Source organism: Rutilus rutilus (genome assembly GCF_951802725.1).
Source record: "Rutilus rutilus genome assembly, chromosome: 17".
NCBI classification, from domain to species: Eukaryota; Metazoa; Chordata; class Actinopteri; order Cypriniformes; family Leuciscidae; genus Rutilus; species Rutilus rutilus.
In genome coordinates, this window is record NC_140230.1 from 18,542,869 (window position 1) to 18,558,878 (window position 16,010).

Below are 16,010 nucleotides of genomic sequence, written 5' to 3' on the forward strand. Positions count from 1 at the left end.
TTTTTTGCGGTGCTTCTGGACCGCAAGGAACATCGCCACAAAGAACTGAAAGGAATGGAGCAAATTTAACAATAATAACATAACTAGAATGTACATTTCCTGAAGAAAATGTGAGTGGTTCCTGCAGTGGCAAAACTCAGCACTGGGCAGATGCTAACACAATTAACACATTAATAAAAATAATATAACTGATTTACCTTAAATATAATTTAATTCATTTAATTTTAAAATGCATCTATATAATAGTGTCACTATATTTTAATATATTTTATTCAAGTAATAATTAATAAAAAAAAAAGGTAGAAAAACCGCCCCTAAAACTAGCATGAAATAAATGTTAAAGCAGAAATAAGAAAGCTGTAAAGTAATCTCTGGTTTAAACTCGCTCGCACTTTCACGTGCGCTCAGTCCTCTCCGCATTGGATTTTGGTAAATAGAGCTTCAGCAAGTGTACATTGAATGTACACTGGAATTCAGAGGCTAACACCTGATATAGTGCACAATATAGTGGATGGGGAGTGGTTTTGGACACAGCTGTCAGAAAGTGATTCGATCATTTTGCGTTGACCGTACATGCGCAACATTCTATAGGTCCTGTATAGCGTCTGTCATGGTGGCTGAGCAAATTCACTATATTTTTAATAAATATTACTGTAGTTATGTCACAAAATGTAATTTTAAGAGTGTTTTAGGCGAGAATGTTGTTATTTAGACCTCAAATATGTGACTAATATATAATCTAAGTGTCTATTTTACGATCTGTTAAATGAGCAATTTCACACGAGTAGCCATGCGATAGCGCTGTATAGGGGCTTTCGCATCGGATAGTTCTAGGAACTTAGTTCTAGGAACTAACCACCAGGGTGGTTCCCCAATAACTAATGGTTCCCCTAGGAACGTTTTCCTGGTTGCATTCGCACCGCCAGTAGGAACTCTGAAGTGACGTAAGCCACGGTTGTTGTTGTGACTCTTATTTTGAAGGCACGGCGGACCTTTATTTTGAAGGCGCTGAGAACGCCAGCCTGAGCAAACAAACAGTGCTCGCATTCTCCATGTTCATTAGTTTACGATATGTCTAACAGTCCTGTCTAATACGATATTAGATAGAACTGTAATGCATAGAAAGTAGACAGTAATGAAAAGTTATTAGCGTATGTCGTGTGGTTGATGTCGTGTTGTTAGCTGACAAGAAATACATGATTATGTCTGGGTTGGTCCGCTTAAAGTTGCATTGGATTTTCTCCTCAGCGTAAAGGTTAAGAGGCCCATCTATCACTCTTTATCATTTTCGTAGTGATTCTAGAGTAAATATCTAGGCTATAATCGGTGTGTTTACAGAGCCTTTTTAAAAATGGCGGGTGCTGGTGTCTTGCATTCGTTCAGCCAATCTGCGTACACTTACGTCACGGATAGATACTGTAGTGCTGGTTTAGACCCTACTCTGAAGTAGGAGCTAAATTAGTTCCTCCAAAAGAGTTCCTAGAACTAAAATCATTCCTAGTTCCTGTGGTGCGAACATGCCAAAAACCGGGAACTTCCGCCAATAGTTCTAGGAACTACGAAAAGGTTCCTCTGATACGAAAGCTCATAATATCAGCACGCTGTGATTACCTACGGCCGAATCACAACCGTGCTGATACACAGCAATATATATGTACATTTCCTGAAGAAAATGTGAGTGGTGCTTGCAGTGGCAAAAAGCATGATGCTACCATGATTAACCTGTTGCTAGAATGATGCTAACATGTTTTTAACAAGATGTAGCATGATTAGCATGTTTTTAGCATGATGCTAGCACGATTAGCATGTTGCTAGCATTATGCTAACATGATTAGCATGTTGCTAACGATTTACCAGGTTGTTCACATGGTTTACCATGATTTACTATAGTGAAGGGTTGGGGTCAGAATTCCTTGTCTCTTCTATATACACACACACACATATACATTATATCTCCTTTATATCCTTCTGAGTGCTTACATTAGTCCTATAAAATTAATAATCAAGTATAAGCGTGTTTATATTTAAAAAATAAAATAAAAATTATATAATCATTTCTATATTCAATGAGTGATTCACATATATTTTAACCATATGTTGCTGTGAACGTTTTTACCAGTTTCTTTCTAAGTGCATTCTGTTGTCTGTGACTAATCTTTATTGACTGGAAAGAGGAACTTGAGAAAACAGGCTCTTTGTATTGGGAAAGCAGCTGCCAGAAGAGGTCAAGTCTGAAGACGACCCTCAGCAAATGTATAATCTATATCTGTCTCTAGCTGATCAGTTAAGGTTACAGGGGTCAAACTCTATGTGACTTACGTGATCTAATTCACAGAACTGTACTTCTTTTATGTGTATTTCTCTAATAAAGTGAACATTATCTGTACTTTCTGAAAAGGGAATGTTTTATCAGTATGTTTTGATAGTCTGTCCTGATAATAGTGAGCTCAGGCCCTCTTCAACCTTGGAGGAACTGCGATTCCCTTGTGTTTTTGTGTGCGCCCTGAATGTTCTGTGCAGGTCTTGTGATATGCCACAGCAGACCCCGAGACGCCTTTCTACGACCTCCGAGGTCATCTTTGGATTAAATCTTGGACTCGGATGACAACTATCTTGATTAATGTCGACTTACCCTCCTATCTATCCATATGTGTAGAATTGTTTAGACTATGTTCTCTTAGCCAATCAGAAGTAGCCAACATGTATGTACTGATGCCATTCATGCCCTTGGAAATGGTATGGAGTGAGATTTTGTGTAAGGTAGAGTCTCTGGCCTGCGACCTCCTCGTGAGACTTTGACGCCTGACTCTACCGATGAAACTGCAAACTATTCTTCAGTAAATTTGTACCTATTTGATTGAACCTCACGGCTCCTGGTCTTCTTTAATCATATCCGGTCCTCGGTCTTTAAGCTGTTCACCCCTAACAATAGTTTACCATGTTCTAGCATGATTTACCAGTTTACCTTGATTTACCATAGTTTTCCATGATTTACCATGTTCTAGCATAGTTTACCATGATTTACCACGTTCTAGTATGATTTACTATGATTCTAGCATGATTTACAATAGTTTACCATGATTTACCACATTCTAGGATGATTTACTATGTTCTAGTATGATTGACCATGTTTCTGGTATGATTTACCACAATTTACCACATTGCAGTATGATTTACCATGTTTTTAGTATGATTTACCACGACGTACCACATTCTAGCATGATTTACCAGTCAAAAGAGCCAACCCCCATCTCTATACAATGCTTTGATGCAGAGATATAGGTATTGCTAAACGGTTAATAGTAGTGGTGTCAACAATAATCGATTCGGCGATGCATCGCAATGCGGGGCATGCACGATTCAGCATCGATGCGGCAAAGTGCCATAATCGATTATGTCACTTAGGGGTGTAACGGTACGCGTTCAAACCGAACGGTTATTTCAAATGTAAGCGCGTCGCGATCGCGCTCATAATGTAGACGCTGGCGCGACCACAACATCAAATGGCAAACGCAATGTAAGCGGAACGAAACTGAGCTACTCGTGACAGACTGTTTATCAGTTTGGACCAACGCAGCGCGAGCCGATCTTATACTACACAACGCTAAGAGATCCAGTAAAGAAAGCATTTGAACTCGCCACTAAAGTAATAACATCGCTGCGAGATCTAGTGAGAAACATTCACATTTCTCCGTTATTAACGGATCAAACAGCGCTGACGTGGAAACCAGGAAGAAACATTGTGACATGAATGAACTATCCAGTGTCCACAGATCTGCAATATTCACCATGGATTTACTGTAGTAACACTAACTGCAACTTTGGAAGTTAGGCAGGAATAGTAGGCTATAATGCTTTCAAGTAACGTTATGTCGGATTTATTTCGACATTATGAATAACATTGCTGCCCTCAAATGTTAATCTGAACTAAAATAAACATTTGTTTATAAGCACAAAATATTACATTTAATTTTTTCCAAGGAGCTGTTTTGTTTTATATGCTCCTAAGAAGAGTCAATTATAGCTCCATCATTGCTCAAAGAAAAAAATGTCATAGTTTATGATGTTAGTTCTAATAAAAAAAGAATAAAAAAAAAATCAAGGAAATTTCTCTGGCATTTCTTTCTTTTTGCTGTATCGAAAACGTACCGAACCGTGACACAAGTGTATCGTATTGAACCGAACCATGAATTTTGTGAACCGTTACACCCTACACTGTTTATTTTCTGGCCTTGAGTTGGACAATAAAGTTGAAATTTAATTTCAAATGGTTCTCAAGCAGAGAGAAGAGAAACATTTCTCATTCAAAGCACTGAAAGCAGTGATTTATGCTTTCTTTTTCAGGTTTGAAAATGTCATATCCAATACCCTGTACCATTCAATTTTATTTTATTTAATGACATTTATGTCAAAGATACAGGAGAGTGATAATACACACATAGCAGCCAATAAAATCTGTTGTTCAATACCTGACTGCTTGTATTGCCTCATGACTGATGAAAATTTTGCCTTGTTGTGTGCAGTAGAATTTTGATGCATCGCAATGCATCATAGAATCGAATTGAATCGAATCGTTACCTGGTGAATCGTAATCGAATCGAATCGTGAGGGCAGTGCCAATGCACACCCCTAGTTAATAGGGTACTCTGGTTGCTATGGGTTGGGTTGCTTGGGAGCTGCCAATGATGAAACTCCAAAGCTTGTCAGTATGAATGATATAAACCAACTCACATGCCTCAGTGACATTCAGAATGGAAGATATCCCTCTTTGAATTTTGGTTGCTAAGGTGGTCGACAATGGTTGCTAGGGCGGGGCTATGAAGTGCTGAGGGGATTCATGATTGGCTGTTTGCTGCCCCGAGTCAAACAAGTCCACAATTTAAATCCGGAGATATCCATTTGATCTCTTTCAATGGAAGTCTATGAACTTGTTGCTATGGTGCTCTTAATGGTTGCCAGGGCAAGGCTCGATAGCTTCACAATGATCCTGAGAGACTGACTGGTTGTCTGAGTAAAATGAGCCTGCCCCCTTATCTCTGTGTCACTGTGATCCAGAGTTATGTTCAATTCAAAATCCCTTTGCAATTTACCATAGTAGGAGAAACACATGCGTTTCATGGGCCGACCTTCGCCATAGTATGTCTATGGGACAACTTTGGGTGCCTCTTGCCCCCCAGGTGTACAACTTTTACACCATTGTGAGGCATGTTCTAGCCTGCCAGCCTTTTCAAATGTGGTAAACCCTGTGTTTCTATGAAATCCTCGCTCGGAGCTATGACTCGTCAAAGTTAATAATGAATTAATACTTAGCTAACAAGACGATACATATGGGTTCATGTGAACAAGACCACACAATATTTAACACTATTTTTAAGAAATCTTCAATGACGAAATATATGACTGGAAAAAAATTGTCTTTTATTTGACTAAAAGTCACAAAATGCAAAACTATGCAGGTACATTTTGAAACATTTTATCTAGTTTTTAGAAATGTTTATCTAGGGCTGTCAGTAACAATTATTTTGGCAATCTAGTAATTGGTCGATTATTTTGACAACTAATGCGTTCCTTCTGTATTCTTAAAGTTCCGAAATCTGTTTTATTAGAAAAAATACAGATTAATACCTTTATTTTGTTTTACTCTTTTTAATGTAGCCTAGTTTATAATTATAATAATAATAATTACTCCAGTCTTCAGTCAGTCACTTGATTCATCATGTCACATTATTATCAATGTTGAAAACAGTTATTTACATTTTTATTTCAGGATTCTTTGATGAATAGAAATTTCAAAAGAACAGCATTTATCTGAAATAGAAAGTGCTGTAAATTTGAACAACAACACTGTGTTTTACAAAGCACATCAAATAATGATCCGCTTTGCACTCATGTGTAAATAGATTTTTCAATGTCCTTATTACCATATCAAATATTTGTGTCTAATACTATTTTGTTTAGCTTATATTTTATTGTGGTTTTCTCACAATCACAACATTACATGCAGTTAATTTATCAGACACTGATAATTATGTTAATTCTATTTTTAAAATGCAACGCACTGTAATAATCTATAAGCATATTTAACAATCGATCGAAGGCGAATAATTGCAAAGTGTTTACGAGCAATTTGGTCTGGCCTGTAGATACAGAATGTTGTTCCATGCGCCGTCTGGTGGATATTCTGTGAAGTACAACACATCTATCTATCTATAAATTACAGAAACGTCTGTCAGTGTCTGTCTGTGTGTGTCTGTTATTCGCATATCTCTCGAACCGTTAGTCCGATGGATTTCAAACTTGACAGGTGTCTCTCTACGGGCACGAGTAAGTGCAGTGCCAAGTTTGACATTGTTTGGATGAGAAATGCAAAAGATATCGTTAAAAATACCAGTAAAAGAAGCACTTAGAAGGTTGTGGTTTAAAAATAAACATTCTGATAAGCTACACTTATTACTTCTGAATATTATATTTTATTTTACACAGCCATCATTTGTAGTAACCTAGCCTGCTTCCTGAATTCAATGCGGTCACAGTCTCTTTCACCGGCACCAAATCAACAATTACTAAAAACACACACAAAAACTGATTTTGCACGGGCATTTTGCACTAGTTTATTTAAATTCTAAAAAAATGTGATGACAGGATTCAGCGGCATTCCAGCTCGAATTGTGGCATGCCGTGGGAAAAAAAAAACAATGCATTCTTAATGGCCACATCTATAGGGTGATAAAGGTACAATGATTAGCATTAAATTATAAATATACTTCATTCTTTTGAAAATACCTAGACGAACAAAGATAAACCATATATTGTCGCAATTGTATATTTTTTGTCTTCGTGTTTCATCGTCAAAACAGCTCTATCTGTATCTGCGTTTTATTCAGCTACAGCGATATCTGGATGCCTTTGTCCATATATAAGGGATTAAAAAAACGGTTCATGGATTCTCGTCTGCGGAATGTGCCATTTCTGGTATTTTGCCAGTTAATCATCAGGCGTAAATCGCAATCAGTGATTTTTTTTTTTTTTTTTTACAAATCAAGCACTCAAATTTAATCGAGGAATCGTAACGGTCCTAGTCCCAAACATGGTGCCCTGAAATGAGCATGTTGAAATCCAAGACAGATATCAATAGTACCCTGTTAATCCTGCAGAGTCTGGTCTTTCCATCTCCCTCTTTTTGCCGACGCATTAGTTGAGCCTGAGCTCTCTTTCCTCTCCGTGGCATCCTTTAAAATATGAAGAGATAAATAGAAATTACACCCTGCCTATTTATACCTGCCAGATGAATAAACATGAGGCACGATTATCATAATGAGATGGCACTGAATAGTGAGCTCCACAATGCAGTTGTTACTAGTAGAGATGCACCGATTGATCGGCTGGTGACCGGAATTGGCCGATTTTCACGTGATCGGCCATGACCGGCGACCGGCCGGTCAGTCTGACATATGCCGATTTTATGCCGGTCAAATGCACTCGGGCGCCGGATGATTAACCTTTTGAGCGGTACGGTCTCATATATGAGATTTGTATGTCTGTGCCCATGAGAGTACGGTGCGGCGCCACATTTAGATGTTCAGGGACGTCGCATAACTGCCAGATTCAAACTGTGCTTTCGCGCGTTGGCTGGCGCTGAGCCAGAGTTGGACGCGTTCAGCGCTGTCATATATCACAACTAATAAGCAGTGTTTTCAACCTCATAATGTTTATTTTAGGTTTCAGATATTTAAATACACATAAGCACGATTAAAACAATACATTTGGAGTTTGTAAAACACACACTGATGTCTGTGGAAGCAGTAATAACAATATATTCAAATATAATTTGCCGACATGTGTGTTATTCATATCAGACAAACATATAGTGGAAGTAACTATAAAGTTTACTCTATTCTTCTCAGTTCACCGGCCACTTTCTTGCATTTATTTCGGAGAAACTGATGAATTCACGTGCTGTAAATCCGACTGACAGGACAACATTGCGGCGCCCATCTCATTATAGATCAAGATGAAAGGTTTTTAAACGACCAAATACACTCACTTACACGTATTTGAGAATCGGAATATCAGATAGGCTAGTTGATGACATGGTAAGCAAGTCTGTGAATATTTTGAATAAAAAAGGAAAAGTGAAATAAAAGCGACACATCTGTCATACAGTATTATTGTGGCTGCGGTGTATCGCGTGACGCGTCGCCATGGAAACATTAAAGGGAACGTTCGCGAAAAAACTCACTCGGGGGTGGGGGTGTCAGTTAGAATATTTTAAACTTACGCGTGAAAGGGTTAAAGAAAAGATGGAAAATAAATATTTGTGTGTGCTGTAAAGTGGTTAGAAAAAAATTAAATCGGAATCGGCTAAAATCGGTATCGGCAGGTCAAACTCAGTGAAAAATCGGAAATCGGAATCGGCCTAGAAAATTGTAATCGGTGCATCTCTAGTTACTAGTAGGAATAGCTATTGTAGAGCTCTCTAATTGAATTGTTACTAGTAAGAATTGAATTTGAGAGCTCTCTAATTGTAATTCTTTCTAGTAACAACTGAATTGTAGAGCTCCGTAATTAAAAATGAATGGAAGTCAATGGAGACATAGCCTATGACTAGTAAAAATTCATTTGTAGAGCTCTCTAATTGTAATTGTTACTAGTAAGAATTTAATTAGAGAGCTCTGTAATTGTAATTGATTCTCACTAGTAATTGAATTAGAAAGCTCTGTAATTGTAATTTTTACTAAGTTAGTCATAATTGAATTGTAGAGCTCTCTAATTTAATTCTTTCTAGTAACAATTGAATTGTAGAGCTCCGTAATTAAAAATTAATGGAAGTCAATGGAGACATATGACTAGTAAAAATTCATTTGTAGAGCTCTCTAATTGTAATTGTTACTAGTAAGAATTTAATTAGAGAGCTCTGTAATTGTAATTGATTCATTTCTTACTAGTAATAATTGAATTAGAAAGCTCTGTAATTGTAATTTTTACTAGTCATAATTGAATGTATTGTAGAGCTATCTAATTTAATTCTTACTAGTAAAAATGCAATTACGACGAGTAACACTAGGTACAATTTAAGATAAAACGGCTTGCCATTCTATAGTCTATAAGGAATAACGTTACCTGAGGGTTAAACACAAGAAAAACATATTAATGTTGTCTCTCCATCACTCCTCAAAATACTGTAAATGTCGTCAATGAAGTAATCAATGCGTTATGCGTCACCTCATGCGTTATTATTTACCAAAAATTGCTGCAAATAATAGTGAAGCTGCCGTCTCATCTCTATCCTACTTGAACCCATTCAAACAGATTGTCAGCGTAGATTTGTGCTAACCGTTACATGAACCACGTGACCGAAAGGCACGAAAACAAAGGATGTCAACCCACTCTCGAGTTATACCAGTGATGCACTCATGGAACTCCCTTTATATTCAATAAAGCTAACTACAGCGCAAAATAAATGTCTAACATACATTATATTTGCACGTTGTTGTTTATGATTAGATAATTCTGTCAGTGAGTGTGAACTGAAATCATTTCTCACCGGATTTCTTCACCGGTGACTAATCTAATCGCCATTGGATTGGATGTTGCATTTTTAAATTCAGCAGAAACGCGTGTGATTGGCTACACGCTGCCCTTGATAGACATGAAGCGACTTGCATCAATCGACAATGCAGTATTTAAGCAATTGTAAGCTACAGCAAAACCCAAAGGACGTAATATCCATCAGACACACACAAAATATCATTTTACGTTTTCACACAAAGATAGAAGTGTGGCTAGCTGTAGACATCCCTTATGCATCACCATCTTTACAGAGAAAACTATAGCTTCAGTGTACACAAAAACGATATAAACTACACCTCGTATTATAATACGAATAATATTGCCTACATTTCATTCAAATAAAGAGCTACATTGACATTACAAGGCTTTATAAAACAGCATATTTGACAACAACCATCTCCACTCACCTCAAGAGAATAATGCTGAAAGTCAGTCAGTCAGTCAGCCAGCCAGCAACTGATCGGTGAAGTCGATCTCGCAGGCAATCAGCAGCGAGCTTTGATTGTACAACCAATAGAATCACATCTTCTAGTGATGGGTCGGTCAGAAACGATTCGTTCATTGTGAACAAATCTTTAATATGACTTGGGAATTCCGAGTTGTCTCGAAGGTGTCTGAAACCGCTCACTCGTTCACTCATTCACTAATCCCTACTATGCCATTTGCCATATTATTGCCTAAATAATATATTTTAATAATAAAAATAATATACCTATATAATTTACCTTAAATATAATTATTTAATTTTAAAATGCATCTATATAATATTGTCTCTATATTTTAATGTTTTATTCAAGTAATGATTAATAAAAATAAAAAAAAGGTAGAAAAAAACCCCTAAAACTAGCATGAAATAAATGTTAAAGCAGAAATAAGAAAGCTGTAAAGTAATCTCTGGTTTAAGCTCTGCATTGGATTTTGGTAAATAGTGCTTTAGCAAGTGTACATCGAATGTACACTCGAATTCAGAGAGGATTGTAGGTATAAAGTAGTGAACGAATGTAGGGAATGATGTCATTCACTCAGAAGTCGGAAACCACTACAAAATGGCTAACACCTGATATAGTGCACAATATAGTGGATGGGGAGCAGTTTCGGACACAGCTGTCAGAGAGTGATTCGATCATTTTGCAATCATCATCCTGCCTCATTCATGGGTCTACGTCAAACGGTGCGGGAGGAGTAGCGTGCCGAAGTTTAAGTAGCCTATGAGCAATAACAATAGTGTTGCCTTGCATTTTGCAAGCACCACTAATAATAGGGCATGGAGGGAAATTTGAATAGGAAATCATATTTTATATATATCCAATACACGTAAGTCCATCAAACATTTGTTTTTATCAATAGGCTATTTGATTAATCAATGTCTATTTTAATAAATTAGGCACAGGCCTACAAGTTAATTCCACTGGTTAATCATGGGTTAAGTTTGGCTACCATGCTCTAATGACAGCTTTCTCTCATAGGCTATGGCATGCAATAATGTGACTGTATTAAAGGGTTAGTTCACCCAAAAATGTCAGTAGTTATTCACCCTCATGTTGTTCCAACCCCGTAAGACTTTTGTTCATCTTTGGAACACAAATTAAGATATTTTTGATGAAATCTGAGAGCTGTCTCACTCCTTCATAGGCTGCTAGGTAATTGCATCTGCCGGCCCAGAAAAGTTAGTAAAGACATCGTTAAAATAGTCCAAGTGACTACAGTGGCTCAACCTTAATGTTATCAAGCGACGAGAATACTTTTTCTATACGAGACGAGAATACTTGTTTCGAAGATGACCGAAAGTCTTCTGAAGCGAAGCCATGCGTTCGTGTAAAACAAATATCAAATATCATATATTATAATAAGTAAATATAATATATAACTATAAAGTAAAATAACTAGCTTACAGCCAAACGAACATACGGATTCGACTTAAATCTAAAACGCAACTTGAATATGAATATTTTTCTTACACAAACGCATGGCTTCGCTTCAGAAAGCCTTTATGTCTAAGCCATGTGGAGCACTTTTATGATTGATTGATGTACTTTTATGGACTTTTCTAAATAGAAACAACCATTCACTGGTTCATGATGCGTACAACTTTGTTCTGTGTGGTCATGTCCAAGACAGATGGAATTGTACAAGGCCTGGGTTATTGTCAACAAGACAAACAACTGTATTATTACTGCAAACTGCACCTGTATGGCTGGGTATGTAACCAAAATAAGTTTACTATCTTAAATTTTCATTATTTACCCAATTCAGTCAGTGTCAGCAATTGAATCAAACAAAATTGAACAGCTTATTTGCTGAAATCATACAACTGTTATGTATAGCCTAAAGCACATTACATTATACCATTTTGTGAAGGTTAGACGCATGATGCAGCCATGCAGCTGCACTTATGTTTAAAGTTGAGCTGTGGGTCAGGATGGGAAAGACGGAGAGTTGTACTTCAAGGGACAAATATGTGGATTCACACACCCAAGAGAGAGATGAAACCAGCCAGACTGAGTGAGATCGGCTTCAGAAAGGCAAAGAGGAAAGACACCCAACTGCAGCCAGTCAGCGTAAAGCGTAGAAAGAACTATGTAAAAGGCAGACACAATCTGAATGTAGACGAGATCAGGTCATGCCTTTTTAGTTGCAATATTGTACAAATAAAGCTTCTGAGGGTGTATATACACAGGCTGTTCCAAGGTGTTTAGCTACACATTGGAACACAGAAATGTGTTTTTGTATCAACTTTTCAAGGCTTCGTTAACTTCCATTGCCGTAGAATAACTTGAAGTTGTTAACTCATTACTTTATCCCTAAAAATTACATCTGAGTTTTGCTGATCTAAACTTTGTCTTTACCTTCTTTGATTATTCTGAAGCAATGGAAGTAATTGAAGCCTTGAAAGTTGATGCAAAAGCACATTTCTACAGGTGTCCCAATCTGTGAAGACTTTGGAACAGCCTGTGTTAATACGTACATGTTGTTTTTAACTTTGGCGGTTTGCTGCTTACTTTTGTACCATTCACTGGACTTGAACTACTTATATTTTAATAAAACTACAATTGACTGGTAGTGTCATTAATGTAAAAACATAAGTTATAATCAGTGCCATGTAGGCTAACTATTAATGACAGATGTAACCAGCTTTGATTGCAATTTGTGTTAAAATAAGTTATCTAACATTTATTTTATTGTGTATTCAGAACTGACAGATGAAGACATTGCAGAACTGAAAGTACTGGCACCTAACGCAGCTGAGCTTACTAGCATGGACTTCAGTGACACAGATTCCGCATCAGAATCCGACACAGAGACCGGAGACCTGCCAGAGCCACTGGTAGCTCTGTATGATGCCAATCTGAGATGCCTCTGCTCTGCCGAAATGAACTACAAGAGAGGAGTGAAGAGACCTTTGAAAAACTGGGGAAGGAGTTAACTAATAAGCAGTGTGTAAACCTTGAGCTTATGACAAAAAATCAGGCCCACTCTCAGAACTGGAAGGATAACAAGCACAACCCTACATTGTGTTTGCACTGTTGTAACCGAGAGCGCTATACAAACCTTGTAAAACAGGTAATAGAGGTTACCAGGTACCAATCAAGTCAAGAGTAAATCACATAGCATGCCTCAACAGGCTTCACAAGACGATTCAGACATAACAAAAATGATCTGGTCTAACAAATTATCTTATTATCAAAAACGATGTGACATTCATTCTCATTCTGCAATGTGATCCCAGTTAGCAACTAAATAAGGCAAACCACAAAAGTTACAATATTTACCTCTCAAGTTTTGCATCACCTTTGTTTTTATTTCACACTGGGTTGAGTAGGAAAAGACAGAAGGGGCAAAGTCAGGACTATTGAAGTCCATGGATACCTCTCCTGTACAAAAATAAAATTAAAATAAAAAACTTAGCCTGAGTTTGTTATAACGTATTAGCCAAGTACTAACGTTACTAGTCAAACTTACGAGACTAGCTAGCCGTCAGGCTAACTACTAGCAAGACAACTTAACAAAATTGAAGGGAAGTTAGCTAAGCTAGTTCGACTCAAACTTGTACATTCTGTGTTCTATTGTTAGATAAGCGTACAACTCATTATTTACTGTTATTTTGTTGTAAGCCAAACTGAGTGATGTGTCTGGTTTAGCGTAACGTTAACTTACCTGATATGAAGTGTGAACTGCAGAGTCTGGCATTTTTAATATAATAATAATAATAATTTGTTACATTTATATAGCGCTTTTCAGGGTCCTCAAAGCGCTTCACATATGTAATGGGGGAATCTCCTCAACCACCGCCAATGTGCAGCACCCACTTGGATGATGTGACGGCAACCATATTGCGCCAGAACGCCCACCACACACCAGCTTACTGGTGGAGAGGAGACAGTGATGAAGCCAATCAGTATGGGGATGATTAGAAGGCCATGATGGACAGGGGCCAAGGGGCAAATTTGTCCAGGAAGCCGGGGTTACACCCCTACTCTTTTTTGAAGGACATCCTGGGGTTTTTAATGACCACAGAGAGTCAGGACCTCGGTTTAACGTCTCATCCATAGGACGGTGCTCTTTGACAGTATAGTGACCCCATCACTACACTGGGGCGTTAGGACCCACACAGACCACAGGGTGAGCACCCCCTACTGGCCTCACTAACACCTCTTCCAGCAGCAACCTGGTTTTCTCAGCAGGTCTCCCTCTTCTTAGCTTCAGTGGGCAACCAGTCTTGGGCTACAGGGTGATAATGGCTGCTAATTTTTAATTTGGTCCTCGTTCCAATTGGCTCTTCTGATGGCTTGTAACCAAAGACGTCTGCGGTTGGCATTAAAAGGAATGCGAGTTGATGGTATTCGGTAAAACTTAAGACCACTGTTTACAAATTTCCGATTCGAGGGTGATAATTCTCAGTAGTCAGTACTACCAGTCAAAGTTTATTGTCCCCAAATATTAAGCATCTTTATGATTTTTCTGTAGGCAATTTAACATTTATTGTGGTATTTTTCAGTTCATTGCTGAGAAGCTGCACCCACCTGGAACACCTGAAAAAAGACAGTATGCATGTATTTATTCATTCATTTTTAAGGGAACATGACAATTTCAATTCTAAATAAACAAGAACTTCTGAGAGGAAGAAGAAAAAACAGGATAGGCCTACATTCACTCTACAACAAGAGGGGAAAGGAAAGACTAAAGACAATCTATTTAGTAGTCTCAAGTTTTTTTTTTTTTCAGACTGATTTTGTTTACTTATCTTTTATCATTCAAATATGCATTGAAGGTAAGTATAAAGATGACAACTACATATATTTGGGCCAGTGCATTTTTAGGTTAAAATAAGTAGGGGATTATTTTAACACTTAGTTATAGTTAACGTCATAGCAGTTGAAAGTTTTTTTCTTTTGCTTTTTCTTTTTTTTTGCTCTTACTTCTATTGAGTAAAAGAAGTTGCTAACTTACCAGGCTTTTTTTCCCATAGAATTTGAGTTTACATTAAGTATGACAGGAAAGAATGAAGTGATGAGCTCATCGAACGTAACGTTAATCCGTTTCCCAGGCGCTAGCATAAGTCCCACATCAAAACAAACAATATATTTCTACACTTTTGTGAATAATTACCTGTCAGGGTCTTTGGGAAACCGATGAAAGGCAAGATTTGTACTGTCACACTGACAGTTTTCACAGTGGATTGCCGAACATTGTGTTTGTTGTCATTCTGTCTCGCATTTTTTTCACTCCAAAATAGCAGCAGCCGCATTATATCGAAGCGCCACTGGTGGCAGTGGCTGTTACCATAGACATATCTATGGCTGTTACCACAAAAAGCATAAGAGTTTCTCATTGGCTTCTTTTTTATTTTATTTTACTGAATACAAAATCTGAATACAACAAAATGGCATTAAGCAGTCTATATACAGAGAAAAAAGGCTCAACACAAAAAGGGGGAAAAAAACAATAATACAATAAAATAATAATAGTTATTAATTAAAAAAACTACAACAGACTGTATAATACAAACAAATTATACAGTTTTATTGCAGTGTGGTTTTTCATTTTACTGAGGGCATCTGAAATGTATTTTAATCGTTTCTGAATATAATAAACGGGTATACATTTTACAAATTTTTATTTATACATTTGTGTATAAAGTATTTTGCCACTAATATAATGTTATTAATCAGGTCAAATGAAACACAGCAATCATTGATTATCCCATGCATTATATTTGCCTCTTTGCTGACAGGCCAGTTTACGGTGACAGGATGCGACAGAGAGCAACCGTTAAAGACGCAATTGTATGACGTGATAGTGTCTCAAAGCTTGTCTACTCTTGCTACACACTCAAAAGTCAAAAGTATGTACTTTTTCTTCATAAACTCCGTTATAAACACATAAACACACACACCCATATACTTTAATGCCATAGCTGTATTTAAATCAGCTTTGACTTC

General features: G+C 37.3%; 1 protein-coding gene across 1 annotated transcript in view; it reads right to left on the minus strand.

The window, feature by feature from the left end:
* setdb1b (SET domain bifurcated histone lysine methyltransferase 1b) overlaps window positions 1–10,066 on the minus strand; it is a 32,475-nt gene extending 22,409 nt beyond the window's left edge. The window contains exons 1-2 of the mRNA XM_084385018.1: window positions 9,978–10,066; window positions 7,139–7,229 (exon numbers count right to left, since the gene is read on the minus strand). Coding sequence (XP_084241144.1) covers window positions 7,139–7,228 — 90 coding nt within the window. The 5' untranslated portion in view covers window position 7,229; window positions 9,978–10,066. The remainder of the gene's footprint in view (window positions 1–7,138; window positions 7,230–9,977) is intronic.
* Window positions 10,067–16,010: the final 5,944 nt, after the last annotated feature.